Source organism: Microcebus murinus, chromosome 10, assembly GCF_040939455.1.
Source record: "Microcebus murinus isolate Inina chromosome 10, M.murinus_Inina_mat1.0, whole genome shotgun sequence".
Taxonomy (NCBI): domain Eukaryota; kingdom Metazoa; phylum Chordata; class Mammalia; order Primates; family Cheirogaleidae; genus Microcebus; species Microcebus murinus.
In genome coordinates this window covers 96,816,017-96,840,080 of record NC_134113.1, presented here as the reverse complement: position 1 = coordinate 96,840,080, position 24,064 = coordinate 96,816,017, and the positions used below count along the sequence as shown (strand labels likewise).

General features: G+C 37.3%; 2 protein-coding genes across 3 annotated transcripts in view; one reads left to right on the top strand and one right to left on the bottom strand.

Annotated features, from left to right (window-relative positions):
- NDUFA9 (NADH:ubiquinone oxidoreductase subunit A9) overlaps positions 1 to 24,064 on the top strand; it is a 449,537-nt gene that overhangs the window by 389,965 nt on the left and 35,508 nt on the right. The gene's annotated exons all lie outside the window — the stretch shown is intronic.
- AKAP3 (A-kinase anchoring protein 3) lies at positions 483 to 23,801 on the bottom strand. Of its 2 annotated transcripts, XM_012783129.2 has the most exons (7): positions 23,672 to 23,801; positions 22,641 to 22,800; positions 20,673 to 20,777; positions 20,421 to 20,561; positions 17,687 to 17,782; positions 9,471 to 11,777; positions 483 to 864 (listed from the first exon to the last, which is right to left on the bottom strand). In XM_012783129.2, exons 4-7 carry the CDS (start codon positions 20,421 to 20,423, stop codon positions 709 to 711), a joined length of 2,562 nt encoding a protein of 853 aa, XP_012638583.1. In that variant the 5' UTR covers positions 20,424 to 20,561; positions 20,673 to 20,777; positions 22,641 to 22,800; positions 23,672 to 23,801; the 3' UTR covers positions 483 to 708. The 2 variants fall into 2 exon arrangements, with proteins under 2 accessions (XP_012638583.1, XP_012638582.1); XM_012783128.2 differs by lacking the exon at positions 22,641 to 22,800.

Genomic DNA, 24,064 nt, shown 5'->3' with positions numbered 1-24,064 from the left:
GTCAGAAACCACAGAAACAGCAGAAGAACTCAGGTCTTGGGAACCTTTCTCACGTGACATTCGGCCGTGGGTAAGGTGGAGGTGGACGGCTGCTCTGCAGCTCTACAAAGACAGGACAACAAGTCGACTCCTCAACATCATAATTAACATATTTTGATTGGATATTAGAAATTATTTTCTAATTTTCCTGGTTGTAAAGGCTGAATTTAACCCTTTTTCATTTCAGCTTTTACAGCCAGGAAAATAAGAAAATAATTTCTAACATCCAATCAAAATATGTTAAATGAATAGTTTAAATGAGGGAGCTGCAAATTGTGGCACAGAGACAGGGGATACAAGAGAACAGGCTAGTGACCTTTGGCAGTGCCTCTCAGTCCAGCACTATTTTGCCTCTGCCACCATCTGATTATTAATATTCTTTCACTCTTGAGATTTCTTTACTTCATTGTCCCATTGGATTCCAAGGAAACCAAACACCGGGAGCCCTTTAATTGTAATTTTTTAATTTTATGTCCTTGCTCGCATGGACAGGAAAATCTGCAAAATCCAGTGACTAGCATAAGATGGCATGTCTTTGATGTGAGTGGTATGAAGATAATGTGAGGGCTCTGTGAGGATGTGGGGGGGAGCTGTGGAAGTGAGAAAGAAGGGAAGGGATAAGGGCCGGGCCCACTGCCGGGAGAGGGGAAAGCAGTGGGTGGGCGCCGATCACAGGTTCACCATCAGCCAATCCAGCAGCTGCAGCCGTGTGACATTTCCCACCGCCTCGTCCAGCTGTCGCTCCTTCTCGTAGCGCAGCACGGATTGCAGAACCTCACCCACGCTGCGTCCTTTGTCCACAGCAGCAGCTGAGAGCTGGAGTAGCTGTGGAAAGGAAAGAAAACAGTAGTGGAGGGGGCAGCATCCCGCGGCAGCCAAGGCTAGGACAAAGAGGCCAGGCAGGCTTTGGGAAGCTGCAGCAGAAGGGATGCAAATTACATGTTGGTAACACTTAAAGTCTGCTGGCCTGTTTGGCAGAAGAAAGTTGGTGCTATTACCCTTAATATAAAGAAGAGATGTTAACATCCACCTGTCCATGATCTTGCTCTCTAAGAATTCTAAGGTTCTAAGCTCACCCTAATATCATAAAACTGTCTCCATTATTGTCCTAAGACCAAAAACGGCAAGAAAGAAAATGTCCAGTGGTCAAATGTGGATGCTGCTTTCTATGCTCCATGTACCAGAGAATCCTAGAATGTCAGAGATCAATTTAACCCTCATGAAAATATTGCCCAGAGAGGTGAAGAGACTCCTCAGAATCATACTGCTAGTAATTAGCAGATCCAAAATTCCCGCTGGGTATCTGAAGTCTGTTTAGTTTTCTTACCAAGTATAAAACGAGAAAAACTATTCAAGCAACCATTCTAATATGAACACAGTACATTGTCATTCATCTGGAATCCTAAAGGCAACAAACTATCTCAAATAACCAGATTTTTATTTTGTGCATTCTGCTCTTGACTTTTTATAAGAGTCAAAGGGCAAATGAACAGACTAAATATCAGGAGCTTTTTCAGAAGGAGAAATGAATATTTCAGAAAATTGAAGTACATATGGATAGTCTTGAGACAAGTGGAAAGACAAAGTCTCAGCAAAGAAATAGAAGAAATAAAGAAGAACCAAATGGAAAATTTAGAACTAAATTTACATACAAAATGTAAAAGAAAAATTTACTGGGTGGGCTAACTAGTAGAATGAAAGATGAGAAAGTCAACAAACTTGAAGGATGATCAACAGGAATTATCCATGCTGAACAACATAAGAGATTAATTAAAGCTCTTTCAAAAAAGATTGGAAAAATCTTTTTTTTCCATACAAAGCTCAGGGACCTGTAGCCAATACCAAAAGGTTTAACATTTACATCATTAGAATCCCAAAAGTAAAGAGAAAAAGAATGATGTAGAAAAAAATATTTGAAGAAATAATGGTTAAAAGCCTATCTTATTTGTTAAAAGATGTACACCTATAGAATCGAGAAGCTAAAATAAAAAAGAAACTTAGTGTACCTAAAACAAACTCAAAGAAATTCACTCCCAGACTTCACTCCCAGACTATCATAATCAAATTGCTAAAAACTAAAGAATATAAAACATCTTGAAAGTGGCAAAGAAAACCAATAAGTTACCTACAGAGGAACTACAATTCAAATGACAGCAGATTTCTCATCAGAAACCATAGAGGCCAGAAGGAAGTGGCGCATTTTTAAAATGCTAACAGAAAAAAACCTACCAAATCAGAATTCTATATCCAGTAGAAATATAATTCAGGAACAAGGTCAAATAAAGACATTCTCAAATTAAAGAAAACTAAGAGAATTCATGGCCAGAAAATGTATTCTAGAAGAATTACTAAAAGAACTTTTTCACAGAGAAGGACAATGATAACAGAAGGAAACTGGGAACATCAGGAATGAAAGAAAACCAACAGGGACAGCAAAACTCTCAGTAAAAATAGTAGACTATCCTCTTCCATTCTTTAAAATATATTTTATGGCTGAAAGCAAAAGTAAAACTGCTGAGGGTTTTTTCAATGTATGGAGAGGAAATACATAAGACAACTGGAATATAAAGGGGGAATGGTAAAGGAACCTATATGGCAGTAATATTTCTGTATTCCAGTTTAAATGGTAAACTGTTGCTTCTACATAGACTCTGAAAAGTTAAGTATGTGTATTATAATTTCAAGATAAACCACGAAGCCCCCCCAAAACTACACAAAGAGATATAGTAAAAAAATAAAATAGATAAATTAAAAATGGAATTCTAAAAAATGTTCAAACAACACAAAAGAAGACAGCAAAGGGAAAACAGCAAAGGAAAAAACAGAGAGAAGAAACAGAAGCAAAAAATAAAATAGTAGACTTAACATTAAATTGGGCTAAATGTAAACAGTCTAAACACACAAATTGTCACAATGACCAAAGATATGACCCAACTGTATGCTTCCTGCAAAAAACTCACTTGAAATAATAATAATATAAGTAGGTTAAAAGTAAAATTAAAAATGAAAAAGAAGTACCATGAAAACACTAATCAAAAAAAGACATGAATCTAACATTTATGGTCAATTGATTTTTTTTTTATAAAGGGGATGAATGATTCAGAGAGGCCAGATACTCAACAAATGGTACTGAGTCTTTTCAACAAATGGTACTGAGATACCACATGAAAATAATAAAGTGGACCCCTAGCTCACATCATACACAAAAATTAACTCAAAATAGATCATGGACCTAGATATAAGAGCTAAAATTATCAACCATTTAGAAGAAAACAAGGAGAAAATCCTCAGGACTTGGGATAGGTCAGAGTTTCTAAATCTCAGCACTATTGACCGTATGGGCCAGATAATTCTTTGCTGTGGGGCTGCTCCTGTAAACTGTAGGATGTTTAGCAGTGTCCTTGGCCTCTAACCACTAGACTCCAGTAGCAACTTGTGTTGTGACAGCCAGATATATCTCCAGACATTGCCAAATGTCCCCTAGAGGAAAAAGTTGCCCCCAGTTGAGAACCATTGGGTAGGCAAAAATTATGATAGCAAAACCACAAGCGACAAAGGCAAAAAATAATTAGACTTAATTATTAAAAACTTTTGCTCTTCAAAACACTCCATTGAATAAAAAGACAAGCCATAGACTGAGAGAAAATATTTGCAAATTGTATTATATTAAGGACTTATATCCAGAATATATAAAGAACTCTTATAATTCTAAGCAAGAAGAAAACAACCCAATCAAAATATGGGTAAAAGATTTCCATAGATATCTCACCAAAGAATATATATGAATGGCTAATGAGCACATAAAAATATGTTCAATATCCTTGGTCATTTTCATGTCTGTATGTCAAATTAAACCCACAATGAGATAACACTATAATAAATGAAAGAATAATGTTGACAGGATGTAGAGAAACTGGAACCCACATAAATTGCTGATGGGAACATAAAATGGTACAGTCACTTTAGAAAACAATTTGACAATTTCTTAAGAAATTGCACATTGTACTTATCATAAGACGTAGCAATTCTACTCCTCATTATCTACCAAAGAGAAATAAAAACATATATCCAACACAAGGACTTGTATGTGAATGTTCACAGTAGCATCATTCATAATAAAAGAAAATAAAAACAATTCAAATGTCCATTAACTGATGCATGGAAAAACAAAATGTAGTATATCCATATAATGAAATACTTTTCAGCAATAAAAAAGAATAAACTACCGCTGCATGTAACAACATGGATGAACTTCAAAAACATTAACAGTAAGTGTTAGGAGCCAGATAGGTAAAATATGTAAGAGACTACATATTTTATGGCTCCATTATGTAAAAAGTCAGGGAACGGCAACAAATCTACAACGACAGAAAGCAGGTTAATGGCTGCACATGGGTGGGGATGAAAACTGGGAAATGTAAACAACTAAGAAAAGCTTAGAGAATTCTGATATAGAGAAATAAAGAGTCTACAGCCCTATCAGGTATTCAAAAATATTATGGAATTATAATAATGAAGACACTACGCTGTTGGTCCAAGAATAGATGGGTAATTCAATGTAACAAAGTAGAAAGTTCAGAAAAGGAACCAAAGACAGATAGCAATTTGAAAAAAAAGAATAGATTGCATCTCTACCTCATACCTTACATAAAAATGAATTCAAAATAGATCGAAGTCGTAACTGTATTTTAAAAAGCATTAAAGTACAGTTATGCACCACATAAAGACCTTTTGGTCAACAACAGACCACCTATATGAACAGTGGTCCCATAAGAATACAATGGAGCTGAAAAATTTCCACCACCTAGTGACACTGTAGCCATCATAATGTTGTAGCAAAACATATTATTCAAATGTCTGTGGGGAGGCTGGTGTAAACACACCTACTGCACTGCCTGTTATATAAAAGTCTAGCGCATACAATTACATGCAGTACATAATACTTGATAATGATAATAAATGATCATGCTACTGGTTTATCCATTTACTATACTATACTTACTATCATTATTTTAGAGTGTAATCCTCTACCTATATAAAAAGGTTAACTGTGAAACAACCTCAGGCAGGTCCTTCAGGAGGTATTCCAGAAGAAGGCATTGTTATCATAGGAGATGACAGCTCCTTGGGTGTTGTTGCCCATGAAGACAAGGGACAAGATGTGGAAATGGAAGTGTGTGATACTGACGTCCCATCTTGCCCATGGGACAAGATGTGGAAGTGATATGGATGTTGATACTGATAATCCTGACCCTATATATGCCTAGGCTAATGTATGTGTTTGTGTCTTAACTTTTAACAAAAACGTTTAGAGTAAAAAAAAAAAAAAATAAGAATAGAAGAAAGCTCATAGAGGATATAAAGACAAAATATTTTTGTATAGCTATACAATGTGTTTGTGTTTTAAGCTAAGTGTTATTATAAAAGAGTCAGAAAGTTAAAAAAATTATAAAGTAAAAATGTTACCATAAGCTAATTTATTATTGAAGAAAGAAAAATATTTTTTAATGAATTTAGTGTAGCTGAAAAGCGTTTGGTGTTTATAAAGTCTACAGTAATGTACAGTAATGTCCTAGATCTTCACATTCTCTCATCACTCATTGACTCACCCAGAGCAACTTTCAGGCCTACAAGTAGCACCATTTTTTTTTTTTTTTTTTACCTTTTAGGTATTTTTACTGTACCTTATTTATGCTTCGATACACAAATAGTTACTATGGGGTTACAATTGCCTAAGTATTTTGTACAGCAACATGCTGTGCAAGTTTGTAGGCTAGGAGCTATAGGTGTATAGCAGGGGATACCATCTAGGTTTGTGTAAGTACACTCTATGATGTTTGCACAGTGATGAAATAACCTAATGATGCATTTCTCAGAACATATTCTCACTGCTAAGCGATGCACAACTGTACTAGAAGAAAACATGGGAAAGTTTTGTTAATATCATAAAGTGGAAAATGTTTCCAAAAATATGACACAAAACCCAATAAAAATGAAAGAAAAATGTTTTAGATATGACTAAATTCTGTATAGCAAAACCAAACTACAACAAGAAAACACCAACCAAAAGACCAATGGCCTTGTCTTGTATTTAATATCACAAAGGCTGATTCCTTGTAATATCTAAAACTCTTACAGATCAATAAGAAAAATATCTACAACACAATAGAAAAATGGTCAGAGGTTATGAACAATTTATCCACAAAAGAGGAAATTCAAATGGCTCTTAAACTTATAAAAATATACTCCTCACCTTCATTCCTAATAAGACAAATATAAAGTAAGGCAACACCTGGTAAACAGCAAAAGTTTGGCACTCACTGTTGGTAAAAGTGTGGTGAAACAGGCCTTTTATATTGTTTTTGTGTGTGTGGTTTTTTTTTTGTTGTTGTTTGTTTGTTTTTTTGAGACAGAGTCTCGCTTTGTTGCCCAGGCTAGAGTGAGTGCCATGGCGTCAGCCTAGCTCACAGCAACCTCAAACTCCTGGGCTCAAGTAATCCTCCTGCCTCAGCCTCCCAAGTAGCTGGGACTACAGGTATGCGTCACCATGCCCAGCCAATTTTTTTTCTATATATTTTTAGTTGACCAATTAATTTCTTTCTATTTATAGTAGAGACGGGGTCTTGATCTTGCTCAGGCTGGTTTCGAACTCCTGATCTCGAGCAATCTGCCCGCCTCGGCCTCCCAGAGAGCTAGGATTACAGGCATGAGCCACCGCACCCGGCTTTATATTGTTTTAATAGGTGTGTAAATTGTACAAGCTCTATGGAAGACAATTGAGAAATATATGTCAAATTATGCAAATACATATTTTCAGTGACCTTGAAATTCCTCTCCTAGGTATTTGGCACATACAGGTACATTTGAACCTGTGCAAAATTACGTGTCTTCAAAGATCTATAGTACAGTATTGCTTATAGTAGCACAATATTGGCAAGTGAAATGTCCATACATTGGGGAGTTGTTAACTTACAAAACCTTTATACCATAAAGTAATATGAAGTCACTAAAAAGAATGTGCAGAAGAGGATATGTTGCAAAAGAGGATATATATTTATAATAATTTGTGACTTTTTAAAAAAAGACATGTACAATAAGTATTTACTTGTGTATGTATATGTATTTCTGGAAGGATAAACAAGAAATTGATCTGAATTTTTTTTTTCTCCAGGGAGAGCAATGGGATGGAGCACACAAATGAGGAAAAAAATACTTAATTTTCACTGTATATCCATTTGTACTTTTATATTTTGAACTATGCACATATATTACCTATTTATTTAAAAATAAATACAAATTTATTTAAAGGAATTGGGCTCACAGGCATCCCCCAGTGACACCAGCTTCAATCACCTGTATCGGTATGACAATATTTGTATACATTAATCTCTTTCCAAAAAAGGTCATTTTTAGGTAGTTTTTTGGTATATGTCATCCGACTGCTCTTACAAATATACTAATGTTTAATACAAATCTACTCATTCGTAGCTTTTTGTTTGTTTGTTTTACGAGACAGAGTCTCACTCTGTTGCCTGGGCTAGAGTGCCCAGCAACCTCAAACTCCTGGGCTCCAGCGATACTCTAGCTTCAGCCTCCTGAGTAGCTGGGACTACAGGCGTGTGCCACCATGCACGGCTAATTTTTTCTATATATTTTTAGTTGTTCAGCTAATTTCTGTTGTGGTTTTTTTTTTTCAGTAGAGACAGGGTCTTGCTCTTGCTCAGGCTGGTCTCAAACTCCTGAGCTCAAACGACCCTCCTGCCTCTGCCTCCCAGAGTGTCATTAGTTGAAGTTTGAATGTGCTGCTGCCCATTCCTTCTACTCTTTTATGTTAATAAGATAGATAATCAACTTTATCTTTAGAGTGGACAAAGATGTGTGTGTGTGTGTGTGTGTGTGTGTGTGTGTGTGTAGAAATGGGTGCTGCAAATCCACTGTCCCCTTTAGATAAATATGTTCCAATTCAAAATAATCTAAAACCAGAATGTATTTTGTATGTTATGTATGATGGGTTTGACTTCTGAGATGGCTACAGAGCAGAAGGCTTTACCTTGTACACATGAAGACTATGCTTATTTTTAGATTTTTTTCAGAATGTAGCCTCCCCTTTGCTAATTGCTCTGTATCCAAATAGTTGTCTGTTTTACGTATTGGAAATCCTGGAAACACACAGAGCTTGCCAAGCACTCTTAGGGATATATCTAGTATTGGAACTTCATGTTCTGTCCTCTAGCCCAAACTGGAATGTGCACACACATCACCTGGGTATTTTGCTAAAATGAAGATTCTGAGTTAGTATGTCTAGAGGGAAGCCTGAGATTCTGTACTTCTAACAAGCTCCCTGGTGATGTCATTGCTGTTGGTTCACAGACTACACTTTGAGTAGCAAGCATAGTCTTGCTAAGACTAAAGTGAAAGATCATACATTTTCCTGTGTAGGCATGATACAGCCTAACCTAGATGCTCTATAATCCTGTAACTTCCCAGTCACCAGATTAACCTGGTTATCCAGGTACAAGTGTTGCTAATACTACTTATTAAGCAGAGACAGCTTCTTTCTCCACATCTTCTGGTTTCTATGATGATCAACTTTTAAAAATAATCCCAGCCTCTTGTGCCACCCCTTACTACTTAATTGTTAACAGCTCTTGATCCAGTTTTTCACAGTGAAAAGGTGCGAGAGAGAAAGAGGGAGTGTGTATTAGTTGTGGGGATGGTCTCTCTGTTTGAATCTCCCCACGTTAATATGAATAAACAATTTAGACAAGTGTGCACACTTTCCAGACTAACTTTCCCTCCAGCGGACAGTCCCAAGGCTGGAGAAGCATGGACTTAGAAGGACCACTTACCTTTATCAGTAATAGCAGTGATAGGTTGATTCTCCATCTGCTTTATGCTTTAGTCTTATTTCTCAATGGATTAAGGTGTGAGGAAGAGGGCGATATTATTTATTGAATCATTTCAAATCCCCAATACCACCTAGATAAGCAGCTAAGAGAGTAATGGCAGGTTTGAAAAGGTCATAAAGCCAGGGCCTCTGCCCCCTCCCCAAACATCCCAGGGATACTTTCTAGCAGCTTCAGCTCACCCTCTGGGTAATGCTGTCCTATTCAAAACTCAACCTAAGGCCTAGAGCTGAATCTGATTCTTTCACCAGGTGTTTTAGAGGTTCCTCATCTGTGCATTCCTTCCACTAAATGCAGGAAATAAAGAAAAAATATCATTTATTCTTTTTTTTCCCTTTCAATATACCTCTTGTTGGGCAAAACCTAATTTTCCCATTATCTCTGCGGAGAAGCATGGTCTTCAAATCCTACTGATCTCATTTACCTTTCCTGTGGCTATATTACCATTCAGAAAGAAAATAGAACTTAAAATCCTAATTAATCCTTAATAAAGCTTTCCAAATTCCTCTGACTTTTCTTCCTTACCTTTTCCTGGATCCCTTCATCATCACCAGCAAAATACAAAATAGGGACGTTGAGCTCAGAGGCGGCCACCCATTGAAGGACAGCTTGGAGTTGCTTGTTCTGAACTGTATCTGTCAGGTTGTGATTGCTGACAATCACCTTGGGTGCTGTGCACCCTTCAGGGGGCTGTCCTGATATGCCTTTCAGTTCATTGTGGATAGCTTGGTAGGCATTCTGCAGGAGAGCTTCCGCTGTCCCTGTGCCCTTGGCTGGCAAACACTCATATAAATTGTCTGCGAAGGCTGACGGTGGCCTGCTGGCATCTCCACACTTGTCATCTCCCAGCTCTGCCAAGGGAGAGTCGCAGGACTTGGCAATGATGAGACACAGCTTCATGACTGAGTCCACCAGGTGATCCACCATTTTCCCGCCCATTTGGCCATCTAGCTGGCTGACAACCATCTTAGTCAGCCCGGAAAAGGTACCACCAGCCTCTTCCTCTTCACATAGTTTGATGGGAGAAGGGGTTGCAGGTCTTTCACATCGATTGCTGTCTTCTTCATTAACTGGATGTTCTGGCACATTGAGTTCACAGCTACGGTCATTCTTGAAAATGGTCTCACCAAGTAAGTTCCGGATAAAATTGAAGAAAACACTCATAAGATCCTTCTTTTCTGATTGTTCCTTGTCACATACCACATGAGAAGACCTAAGGCAGGACTCATCGGGAACTACAGGCAACTTGTTAGCGGGAAAGTTGGTGGTGGCAGCAGCTTCGAGGAAGCTCTGTGCATCCATTCTTCCTCCCTGGGCCAGGTGATACTGAATCAGGAGTAGGGCAGACACGATCAGGTCCTTGGCCCAGGAGTCTGAATCATACATAAAATTCTCAAGTCTCTCTGGGCAACAGAGAGGGGGGCTGATGTTGCAAGGATCTGGAAGACATTCAAAGGGAAACTCAGGTGCAGGCTTACATGGTTTTGGGAGAGCTTCACATGTTGCACGCTGGAAACCTGGGGATTTACATTCTTTCTGTTGACTTTTATGCCACAAGGATAGTCCCTCTTTGATAATGTGTTCCCCCAGGGTTTCAGCACAAGTCTTCGGTTTCTCTGGTTTGGGTACAGGAGAATACATTTTTTCTCTCAGTTTAGCTTCAGATTTCATTGCAAAGTTCATATTTCGGTGTTTAGGGTCACCTATTCCTTTCATGGAGATAAGAGAATAACTCTCAGACTTGTCCTTGCTTTTCCTGATAATCTCAGGGACTTTCTTGGCAAACATGACATTGTATAGCTTATTCAGCATGGCATCCATGATATCTGTGGCCTTTTGGCTTCCATGACAGAAAAAACTTCTTTTCACAGCCGAGACAAAGTCTGTGTCAGTCATGAGGGTCCCTGTGACATTGTGGAGGTTCTTCATGAAGGAGTCAATGAGATCTGAGACCACATCTTTCGCATGCTTGAGCAAGACCTTCTTCAGCAGGATGGTGGCGATGGTTGTATCTTTCACTTGGATCCTCAGTGTCTTCATGATGGAGACCATCATATCAGACACCACACTATTAGCATAGGTCATGATCCCTTCACTAATGGAAGCTGTAAAGTCATCAGGCCTTTCCTGCCCTTGGAACATCTTTCTCTCCCCAGGTATGAACTTTCTACCCTCTCTGGCATCACCTGCATTACGAGCTTCAAACACTTCCTTATAGAAGAAAGACTTCTTAGAAGCAGGCTTGTCATTGGGACTCTTGCATTCCTTGGTGCTCTCCTTCATCTTCAAAGTGGCCTTGTATTTCAAATTTGATCCTGAGGCTCTGTCTCCAGAGCCAGGAGCCTTGTCTGAAACAGCAGTCTTGGAACATGCAGAGACAGTCTCACTCACCAGATCTGATGCTACCTTACTCAGGGTTTTGGTGGGTGGGGGTTCGTCCCCCATGTACAATGACTGATGGACACATTTGTTTTCAGAGCCATCAATCTTCTCATTGATCTCCTTGCGAGCCATGGCTATGACTAGATTTGTGAGGCGGTTGGCATAGAAGGAAACTTCATCTACGGAACTCCCACCACCAAATGGGACCCTGTGGCCCTGGCAAGGGTTCTCTTTGTGAGTTATCTCAAAATGCAATCTCCCTGGACTGCCCTTATTGGTGGTGTTGTAATAGTCTACACAGAAACCTTTGCGTGGGTCTCCTGAGTTGACCGTTTCTCCACCAACTGATGATTCTCCAGGCTTGAACCTAAGATCTTGGAACCCTGCTGTACTTTTCTCCAGGTCTCTACGGAGCCAGCTGAGCACTCGGACAGGATCCACTGGGGCCTCCTTAAAAACAGACAAGGATTCATCTGAATATAACAAAGTAAAGATATGGGATATTCAGGACAACCTCAAAGGTCAGTTACAAATATTGCCACCCCTTGCAAGCTTGCTCCATCTTTGCAATAAAAGTAACCAACATTAATTGAGTGCTTACTGTGTATCAGGCACTGTTCTAAGTATTCTAAATAATAAGCCTAAATGTTAGCTCTCTTATTATCTTGATTGTATGGAGGAGAAAATTAAAAAACTGAGAGTTTAAGTTAGTTACTTATTTGAAGTAAGATAGCTAATCATTGGTGGAGCAGGAATTCTAACCCCAGCAGTCTAACCCTAGAGCCCAGGTTCTCAGTTATTACATTATATTGCTTCTAACAACATCCTTAAGATATGATAGTCATTGGCTACATAGAAGAGTTAGAATTTAAAATGAATCAGTAGATTTTTTTTCTGTATTGTTATTAATTGCTATTTTCTATGGCTTATTTGTTTTAATTTGGGTCTCTTATTACAAATATAGTTTTCTAAAAATGAGAAAATTCAAGAAAATTGTGCTTTAATCACTTTGCCAGGCTACATGAACACAATCTTGATATGTTAAATGGCTTCCAATGGTCTAGTTGCCATCACTTAAGTTAACAATCTGATTTAAAATTGAAGGGTTGATGTCTACGGGCAATTCATTAGTTTTGTTTGAATACAGATTCTTTGATGGACACCAACTGTGAGAAGCACATGTACAAAGTCATATGTTTACATATTGTAAAATCTATATGTGGAAAACATTCTTCACTTGAACATAGGATAAAACAAAATAATGCATGTGGCAGTGCCCTATTTACTGTAAAATGTCAAGGATTATTGTATTGGAGTTCATATGCCTATCTGGGAATGACCACAAATGTTGCCAATCCTTAGAGAATAATTTGGTATTTTTATTATCAAAATGTCAAATAGTTACTAGCTACTATTTATTAAATACTTGTAATGTTTGCCAGGCATTATGATAAATGCTTTACTCACATTATTTCATTTAATCCTTATATTCACCCTGTAAGGTAGGTTTTTATTAATATTCTTCCAGTTTCACAGGTAAGAAAACAGAGGCTTAGAGAAGTTGAATAATTTGGCTAGCATCTCACAGCTAGTAGATCTCATGGCTAGTATTCAAATCTAGTTTTGACCCTAAAACCAGTGATCTCCACCCCTAGAGTACCCTGCTCCTACTGTGTTTTAATGACTTCGAAAGAAGAGAAAAGCAGGTGTACCTGTCCTCTGCAAGACTGGTGTAAGCTGCTCATTCCCATGTTGGGGTTAGGGCCACAGTGCTTATTTAAAAATCCTCCCAGATGGTTTCTCCTAGTTTGAATAATGGCTACTACAGGGAACATTTTGTGTGGAAAACTACACATTGGCTGTGGTATACCCTATAGCTCTGTAAACTGTAGATAAGTGACAGCAAGCAATGTGACTCTTGTCTACACACATGTAAGAGGAGGCTCAACACCTTCCTCTCTGCAGAAAGTCGGCTTTGGCTCCACATGCACAGCAACTTCGGTGTTTCTGATCTATATATTTTGAACCTCACCAGCTCATTGTTAATGAGCTAAATGAAATCTTTAACATGCATTCATTTTTTATATATGTATGGAAGTCTTATTTTACCCTTCTCTGGAAATCACCTTTCAGTGATTTTGAAAGTCTCCCACTAGGATTCACCCAATAGATAATAATTCCCAATAGATTCCCAATAGATTCACCTAATATCAATAGAGGCAATAATTCCCAATAGATTCACCTAATAGTAATAGAAGCAAATGGATCATGACAGAGGTGCATCAGACATGTGTTTTCTTGGCCCCACAGTGGCAATAAAACTTTGCAGACATTGTATTTTTCTAGTTTTAATTTTCCTTTCTACTAATTTTGTTTTTAGTTTTCACTTTGGTTCCTTTACGGGCAATAATCATTGGTGGCAGCAATGACTGGAAATTTGGTTTTGCCTGACCATGTGGAAATCTCTTTAATGGCTTAATGGCTTCTCCTATGTTAGGTGAGAGACAACAGAAAATCTGTTTTGTTAGTATTTTTTGTCTATCTTAAGCTCAAATCAATTAAGGGCATCATTTTGTGCCCACCGGGAAGAGAAAAGCTCTTTGACATCTGGGCAGGTGAGTTTTGTGTTTCTGTGTTTACTTTTGACATGTGGCTGACAGTTTAGAATTAAAGCTATAAACTTTTGTTATCAGACTCTGTATCACTGTGTGTCTGTAATTCACAAAAGGTGTAAGTGGTAATGTCTTCCTACCTCCAGATAGCATTAATAAGTTATATTATAAAATTTCTTAAAGAATCCCTGTTCAGATTGGCTTTTATATATATAAATAAGTACTTATGTAAATTGAATATTCTTGAGATCCCCAGAAAATAAGGAAATTAAACTTCTAATACTTAAAACAATAACTAGAAAGGAATTCTGGGGAAAAAGTATTTTTATAACCTCTAACTCAGAAACATTTCAGGAAATCAAGTTCACATAAATTAGATAAATCTTTGGCAAATAAGACCAGTTTAACAATTTTAGTTTAATAAAAACAGCTATGTCTTTTTTGATTTGTTAGTGTTAAGTATAATACAAGTGTACATTTTAATTTTACTTGGTATGCTTTTTATAAACTTACATAGGTTATTACATATCCAATAAGCTAGCATTACTTCTATTTAATGTTTAAGATTATGAAAAATGTAAATTTGTGTTTAACCAGTTGAATAATCATTCTGATAAACTTTATTTCAATACGTATTATGTTTTTTAGGATGTCTGTTTGATATTAAATTTCCAACATCTTTATGTAACTGAGAACACTGGAGTGGTATTAAATTGAGTTAGTAAATGTATATTCATTGGATACTTAGATTATTTCTAAGTAAATAGAATACTGAAACATTGATGGCTAAGCATAAATTTTTAATGCTTTTGCTTCTACTTTTATAACTATAGAGATGCTATATCTTTGGATTTATTGATGAATGTGTTCATTTTCACCACTTAGGTTGTATGAAGGATGTGTGTAGCTGAAGGAAGTTGTCTCCGTGAGTTCTGCTCATCCGCACTTTAGCTGGTATGTGACAGTTCACAATTATACACCCCCACATACAGCTTTCTTTGTGAAATAGAAAGAATAGAAAGTAGTTTGGTTAAAACTTATGATTAATGTAAGTGATTGAGACTATAATTAGGAAAATAACCTCAGAGAAATCTGTGTACCTGCTTGTTTTTCTTAGGGACTACAGGTAAAACCTGGTAGAAAGAGTTTCTTGGGCTTGACTTCCTAATCTCAGGATAGGAAATAATAGAGATCTTTAGAAGTCCAATCTGAGATTCCTTATGAAAATTTCCAGTAAAGGAAACATAAGAAGGCCTATTTGGTTGTTGCACCTATGTGACTAATCAGGCCAAACAAAATGCGATCAGGCTTATTTTGTGATCATGAGTATTTCACTTTGAGACTATTTTTTATAGAAATGAAGGCAACTGTAGAAATGTGTGCTGCAACAGAAAAACATTTATTGTCTATAAACTAAGCATTGTCACACATTACCTGATCCTGATTCTGTGTGAGCTATTTTATAACTCTGTAAGCTCTAAATTATTGGTAGCACTACACAATAATCATTGTCAGCAAACATGTAAATTGTGATCAGTACAAGTTCAGCTGACTTCCTTTCCCCACCATGAGACAGGGCAGTTTTGCTTCCACATTTGCACATTCATTTTGATAGTCTTGATTTCTAAGTGTATCTTTCTTTAATTCTTCTTTGAACTGGTTGTAACACCTCACCAATTTCCTCATTAATGGGTTAAATAAAATCTTTAAGATGTATTCATTTTGTATCTGTATGGAAGTGCTGATTTTACCCTTTTCTGAAAATGATCACTTAATATTATCTAGTTATTTACAAATAGACATACTAACTTGCAAATAGGCATGTTTCCATAATTAGGCTGTAACATGTACATGAAAGCCTTATTATAATACAGATGTGGGATTCATTCTTTTATCCTTTTCATCTCTCTTCACTGAATGTTAAAAAAAACAACCAACAAGCCTATAGCATAGCATATAGCTTTGCAATGGAATCCATAGAGTGGTATTAGCTTGTGGTGTTTATAGGTTTTTATTGTCTATGTTTTTTTAAAATCTGAAGTGTATGCACCCTATGTCCATTATCCCACTCAATCCACAAGAATTTTGCAAAAGTGGTTGATTAAGCCATAGTGACTGACTAAAAGACTAAGTACCTACATTTCCTTTCCTAACAATACAGTTTGTAATCATCCATCTTTCAGACCCTGTTGCCCTCTTATAACCTTCCTCTTAAATATAGTACCCTTAATGGTTAGGAAAGGAGGATGCAAAATTATCTGAGTCTTTCTTAAGGCCAGGACTAATTTTTGTGTCCATGAAGGAGAATATCAAAAATGTTAAGGGGTCTAATTTTCTTGTTTATCCATCTTTTGCTTTAGCAGCTTAGTTTTAAGTCAACTGTGTGCCTCCCTGTCCTACTTCTCCTCCTCTAATTCAATTAAACATACCTTATAAAATTTTCTTTCACCATTTCTCATTTTTAAATGATCCATTATTTAAACAACTATAGCAATTACTGTCTAGAAAATCCATTTGGCAAATAATCATGAACTTCTTTCATTAGTGTTCAATAGTTATTTAGTGCTTTTACATTATTTTAATATTTTAATATATTTTTTTATTTTCCCAAACGAAGATAGAGTGCACAAGGGTAGAAATTGTTCCAACTCTTTTTTTGTATCCCTCAGAGTATTATTAACTTAGTGAGAAATCAAGGAATTTTTGTTCATTTGATGTAACATTAAAACTGATCTGCCTTTTGCTTTTCTAAATGAAAGGGTAGAGATAAATAAAAGATATAGTAGAAGCAGTTTTGGTTGGCCCTTACTCTACAGTAATTGAATATTTATTATCTATATATCTTAACATCTTATGTAGATTTGTTAGTGTTTTCTCTTTTAGGCTACGTATAGATAGACTAAATAGATTTTGGACAAATAGAAAATGATGTGTCATATAACATTACATGCAAATAGGTGTTTGATAAATGTTAATATTAAGGATAAGGATTACAAAAATGGTACCATTAAATTATGAGATTCTTAAAGGGGGAGAATTCTGTCTACTTTATTTTTATATCTCTAACCCTGACAACCCAGCATAGTGTTTATACCAGTTATTAATGTATTGCCTCTTACTCTAAATCCATCATTTTTTGCCTTGCTTTGTGGCACCAGAGCTGGATCCTTTAAATGCTTCTCCAGGTGGTGTTGTTAAGAGAGGGCGTGGGGGGCACTGCATGGTCACAGCACGAGGGAAGGGCTTCCCTGCTCGCCCACTTGTACCTCTGGCAAGTTTCCTGTGGCGGCCGCAGTCTCTCCAGAGAGATCGGAAGCAGCCTTGGCTGAGGGAGAGGGACCTCTTGTGCACTCTTAGTTTCTTCCTTGCCCACTCTCTCTCACCCTTGGGTTGTAGCTCTTTCTGCATTTGTTATTCCTGGAACTCCTAGTGTCCTCTTTTAGGCCTTTTGGTAGTTAACTATTTTTTACTCATAAACAACTTTCAATATTAAATTACTGGGGTGGTTTCTATCCTCTGACTGGACCCTGACTGATACAATGCCTGATACTAAGAAAATATTTAATAACTGCTGTTGAATGATGAAGGCAGAACTATAGATGGGAACATTTTGTTCTATAGGAGCTCATTCCTTCCTCAAGGATCCCACCTTCTAAAGTAAGAGGTGTGTGGTGGTGATGGAGAGAATAAGGCATCACGGCACCCCATATATTCCTAACCTAGTGTTTAAAAGAGGACGGCCCTTACCATTCTCCAGTCCTGCGGTTGGCCGTCTCCAGGAGAATAGACATCAACTTTGCATACTCCATTCTGGCTTTGTAACCAGTCAACTCTATCCGACATCTGGAAGTAGCAATGAGAAGTTTTTTATTGATGAGAAGGATCATTAAAAGGGCAGAAGACAAGGAGAAACAAAGTGAACGGCTGTGGTGTGGGAAATAGGAGCAATGCTTTCAACAGAGACCTGCTTCAAGAGCTACTTCAGACCCATTCAGCTTGGGATTGCTTCATCCTCAGCATTCAGCTGCAGGAAGAGTTTTTAAACACATTGGGGGGGCAGTAAGGAGAAGTCGGTTAATTGGTACTAAAATAAAGTTAGAGAGAAGGAATAAGTTCTAGTACTTGATAGCACAGTAGGAAAAATTTTAGTTAACAGCAATTTATTATACATTTCAAAATAGTCAGAAGAGAAGAATTATAATGTTCCCAACACAAAGAAAAGATAAATGTTTGAGATGATGGATATCCCAATAATCGTGATTTGATCACCTTGTATATATTATCAAAACATAACACGTACTGCCAAAATATGTGCAACTATGACATATCGATTTTAAAAATACAACCCCCGCCTCATATTTCTATCTCCAGTAATGAGGCTAGTGCCTGGTATATGCTGCAGGTGCTTGACACATCTTTGTTAAACAAACGAACCTGGGCAGCCCCGTCCTGCTCTTTGTGTCCTTGCTTGACAATACTCTCCTGCTTAGATTTTCAGTAGACACTCAAAACTCAATGTGACCAAAATAGAATTAATTTACTTCCCCTTTGCCTGTTCTTGCTCCACCAACTTATTTTTTAAGTAATAGATGCTTTATTTTAATTATTTTCTAGGCACTAACTTGCTCATACTAGCATCAAGTCTGGTAGCTCTTCCCTAAGACCAACCCCCCCTCCAATTTGCCATGGATTCCAGGGGAATTCTTAGTCTCCATGGTTAACCAAATTTCTGAATGCTGGGGGAACAGAGATGTCATGTGCACCATCCCAGGGGGCTTTGTCCACACATGCAGTGATGTTCTTGCTGATGTGGATTATCTCACAGCCCTCCTGACACGTGGTTCTGTTCCCTAATTTCAGAAATGGCACCACCATCTACCTGGTCTTTCATTTTACTTGTCTTCTTCCACCCCAACCTTCCCTCTAGCTACTTCTCTCTTATTCCATTTGTAGCCATTTCTCTTAAACAAATTGCTTATACCTGCTGCTTTCATGGTCACAGTGAGTACCATAGTACCTACTCCATATACAACTTTGGTCTTAGTCTCCTACACTTTCTACAACATTGCATCTTCCTTGGTAGTCTTTGAAAACATGGCCAACAATCATAATGACTTAGAGTTACCCACTGATAATCTAAAGCTATGAGAAACTTCTCTTTGCCCTTTTTTCCATGCCCAAACTTCCATTTCCAGGCTTTCATATTGAAGTTTCCTTTCTTTCATTACAAACTTTCCTCAGACCTATACTTTTCCATAAGCAAAGTGGAATAAGATGGCCAATTTTTCCTCCCTGATGTCCTAAATATCTTCATGACACAGTCATAAATCTCTATGTTTTGATTCCAACAAAATAGTTTATAATTCTGTTGTAATAAAGACCAACAGCTTATCCTCATTTTTTAAATAGTGAAATTATGTTTTATAAAGAATTTCTTGAAATAAGTAAAGCATTATCAGGGGATAAACATCTGGTTAATTGGAAATATTTGTTTGAAAGGACTTTGGGCTGTGGTGGGAGTAGACATGCTCCCTCAAAATAAAACCAACACAAATCAAAGACAGATTAAACACATGATTTAAACTTATATATAAATGGATGTGTTATTTTTTTATACAGAATATCATGGATAATTATTAAAAAGAAAATAGAAGATCTTTTAAGGGCTACCTGTTTGGGCTGGGTGCAGTGGCACATGCCTATAATCCTGGAACTCTGAGAGGCTGAGCCAGGAGGATTGCTTGAGCTCAGGAGTTTGAGACCAGCCTGAGCAAGAGCAAGATCCTATCTCTACTGGGTGTGGTGGTGTGCACCTGCAGACCCAGCTATCCAGCTACTCAGGAGGCTGAAGCAGAAAGATTGCTTGAGCCCAGGAGTTTGAGGTTGCTGTGAGCTAGGCTGACCCACCACCACACTCTAGCCCAGGCAACAGAGAAGACTCTGTCTCAAAAAAAAAAAAAAAAAAAAAAAGAACTACTTGTTCTTTGATACCACAAGGATTTGTTCCCATTTGCATACCCAAATCACTGACTCAGATTACTGAGCTAGGAAAACAGATAATAGATTTCTTGGGTAACTAATGGGTTCTCTACCCTAATTAGACCTTAGACTCACCCAAAGAATTGTATAAAGATACTGAATTTGACTTACTACCACCAGAATAATCTTATTTGAATGACTTTGGTTTGGGGAAACTTAGGCATTAAATTGCTTAAAAACTCCCTGGTTGATTCTAATGTACATCCAGCACTGTCAATTCATGGGCCAAAGCTTATCTGAGAAACACTGGCCAGTTTCAGAAAGATAATTATTTACTCTTTTCTTTAAAAATTTTCTTTGAGACAGATTTCCTAATCTTCTTTGGTATTTTATTTATGTTTTGTTACTTGAAGAAGGAAGCTGTTAATGTATATGAGGTTAAACACTATTGTCTTTAGCAGCTCACTATTTTATATAAATATTCTTATGTTTGCATCATTACCATGAGGAAAACAATGAACGGTACTGTTACTTGGCCGGAGTCTTCTTGGAAGACTTAGAAGAGGTTGTCCTAGATTGTCGACAGTGCAAACGAGAGCTAGAAATGTGTCTCCAGTTTATATTTCATCCTAATGAGCTGCTTCTAATAGAAAAAGACAAAATCAATAGGATCTTTGCCTTATTTAAACTATATATCATGATCAAAAAGGCTGAAATTAAGTACAAAAAGTAAGGAAATTATGTGATCACTTACTCTTACTGAGGATAGGTTCTGAGATATGAGGAAACCTCTTGATTAATCTGTTGTCTTCACTATCCCTAAGTTTACCCACCCCTCCTGCCATGTAATATAAGGAATCTGCAACAGAAAGACACAAATACAAATGATTCATTTTACAAATGAACCTTATTGCTAAATAATAATTTTGACTTTTTTTTTTTCACACACACAAGTGATGAGCACAAAATGACATCCAAATTTCACAGAGGGAGTCCACATCTTACTCTCGGTGCATTCTGATGATCCCCAGATAACAATAAAGGGTCCATTTGTTTGAATAGGAAGCTGAAAGATAAACAGCTGGAATGGAGAATTTTCTGAATTCATGGAACTCCAAACACTTTATAAACATTCCTTAGAGTACTTGAGAGAAACATACATCCTCGTGTTATATAAGGAGTTCTCAGATAATGTCTTCCAGGTCAATTAACTTTCATTTACTATCTCTACCAAAATATTTCAATAGAAGACATTAGAGCATTGTACTCTCATCGTGAATATCTACCCAGCCCTTCAATAAATCTGTCTCTAAATCCCATCGGTACTGCATAGCTCAGGTCAAAAGTTATCTGAAATATTTCATAGATTGAAATATTTTCTAAGTTCCTAAATGGACATGATTGCTCCCTCACCAAAGTTTCATTGTATTTTGTACAACCTTTATATTCAATCTAATATTTTAATTGCTTGCATATATTTAATCTCCTTTATTAGGTAGTTTATTGAGGACAGGGCATTTTCTTACTCATCTTGGTGTCCTTTAAGTTAGTATCTTAAACTTGGTGCTCAAAAATTATGTGCTGAAAGAATGAATATATAGAGAATTGATTTTTGATTTTTTTCTTTCTTTTTCAAACTGGAGAATCTTAGAACAAAAAAGAAAGCGCTTGCCCAAATTTGCTATGGTGGTAAGCCATATATTCAGGCCTTCCTGAAGCTTCACTCCTTCGGGGTATAAGTTAACCCCAGAGATTTATCCAGTGACTTCTTTTTGTTTTATTTTTTATTTTCATCAGCAAACAGTGGAAAATATCCAGTGACTTCTAACAGACGTATTCCAATAATAAAAATAAACCGACACCTCAAAAGTGCTTCTGTACTCTTTTCACAAACAGAAAGTGCACTTACTAGTCAAATATATCCAGCAAACACTTCACTTACATATATTCTAATGTTTTCACCCTATTTTCTATGCCCTCTGTGTGTTTATTTGCATTCATGAAGCTGGTTTTAGACTTTTACAGCTTCCTAAATTTTCCTGGATGATAGCATATATGAAGAGGTATTTGAATACTTTTTTTGATGATAATGATATTCAGACTACTCAGTCAATGTTTACATTGCCCATAATAAAATGGAAAAGAAGGAAGGAATATAAAGAGTTTGATAAAGTCAGTGGGTGGATTCATAAATTTATTTACTATAAGTTCAAAAGTTGGTGAATAATATTCAGGAGTTAGCGTGGAAAATAAAAGAGAAAATGATGCTTTGTGTTATCTATTAATTTTGATAATGAATGAAAGCTGACTACATACAAAATGTAAAGATAAATGGGCCTTAGAAACCATTTATTCTGGCTGGGCATGGTGGCTCATGCCTGTAATGTTAGTACTCTGGGAGGCTGAGGCAGGAGGATGGCATGAGCCTAGGAGTTTGAGGTTGTAGGGAGCTATGATGATGCCGTGGCACTCTAACCAGGGCGACAGAGCAAGACTCTGCCTCAAAAAAAAAAAAAAATTCTAACACCCTCATCATACAGATTAGGAAACTAAGGCCCAGAAAGGAAATATTAGAACCAGTGGATATATATCACAGCTATTCCAGTTGTGCAGTTTAACATCCTGGAAGCTATGAAATTTTCCTGTGGCTAATAGAGGGATCCTGTGGCCAAGAAGGAGACTGGACTAAAATGGTCCTCAAATATGCTCAAGTGATAATTACCCCAGGTTGAGAAGGAGTGCAAATCTGAACACCAGTCAGGGAGGGCATCTGCTGCACAGGGGCTTGGTTATGGGTGCTGTATCCTAGACCACAGCTCCATCTCAAGATAGTTTTCACCTGGATCCATCTGAAGCAGGAGGCTCCTGTTTACTCAAGGTTCCTAAGCTCATGGAGAAACTCAAATTACAGAAAGCATAAATAAAGCTCTTGCAGGGTTGCTACATACTTGACCAAATTTGGGGGTTTATTCAACCAGGTTTTATTACTAGCTTTAAAAAGGAGTAATGCATTTAATATATTTATTCTTTTTCTCCCTCTTTTCCTATGTCTGGTACATTGTAGAAAGTCAATACATTTTTGGTTGTTGCTGAAATCAGAAATCAACTGATTTTATTTAAATAAAGATGAGAAGTTTGTGTGTTTGTGTGTGTCTGTGTGTTTCTTTCTCTCAGTGGCACCATTCATTGTTAAGCTTTTCTGTGAAGCTCCTTTATACTTTCCCTTACTAATAGCTTCTTTCTCTAGACTTAGAACAGATAACTTTCTTTACATGTCCTGCCATATAGATAAATATCCTGCCCTTCCCCGGTTCTCTGTTGACTAACAAAGACTTCAGAAACAACATGAAAGGATGAAAGTGGGTAAGAATTGGACTTAGAACTATTCTACTTCTGTTTTGTTCTTTGAGTACTGGAAAGAAAAGAACTTTTGCAATTAAGAGGAAAAGTCAGTAGGTAGTCATGCTCCACGCTATCAAATTGGGAAGCAGGAAGTAAGACCCCTCATGTCCCCAAAAGCATGGCCAAGGTCATCTGGTCAAATTGGTAACAAAAAGAAAACTTCAGCAGCAAAGGTGGTAGGGTGGACATTAATACTGCTGAGGACTCAGAGGTAAAATTACAATTGGCTGGGCAGAAGAATGAGGCTGGGTTGAATAGAGAAAGTTGCCCATCACTTGTCACTGAAGTCTCCCTTCTAACCACAGAGGATCAGAAAGCGGGCTGTTTTATCAGTCCAGTGGGATTGCCTACCTCTGTAGCACTGGAGGAGACTCCAGAATATACTTTTAAAGTCAATGAAGATGCTGGGATGTTCTTGCTCAGCTCAAGATCTTGTTTCCTCTCCCAGCCTTCCATGCACCTCCCTCTGTTGGGACTGAAGAGTGACATCAGAATCACAACTGGTGATATCACTGTCTCTATAGCAACAGTGGTGAGGCTATCAGAAATTGAGTGGTCAAAAAGACAAGATGAAGGGTGAAGATATACTCTGAGGCTCTGAGATTTAGTTTGGAGGAACTAGGCTTGCTTTTTCCTGATTAATTCTCTCTTCTGAGTGTTTAATTTAGGTGGGGGAATATATGAGGGCGAAATTTTGCCAATGGATTCCACTTAAAACAGCATAGTAAGTATTATGTATTAACA

Excerpts from the sequence above, each read along its gene's own strand:
- AKAP3 (XM_012783129.2), bottom strand. Across the intron at positions 11,778-17,686 it reads AACCGCAGGACTGGAGAATG|GAGGCCCCAGTGGATCCTGT; the intron begins GTAAGGGCCGTC and ends TCTGTTTTTAAG. Across the intron at positions 865-9,470 it reads ATGAAGGGATCCAGGAAAAG|CTACTCCAGCTCTCAGCTGC; the intron begins GTAAGGAAGAAA and ends TCCTTTCCACAG.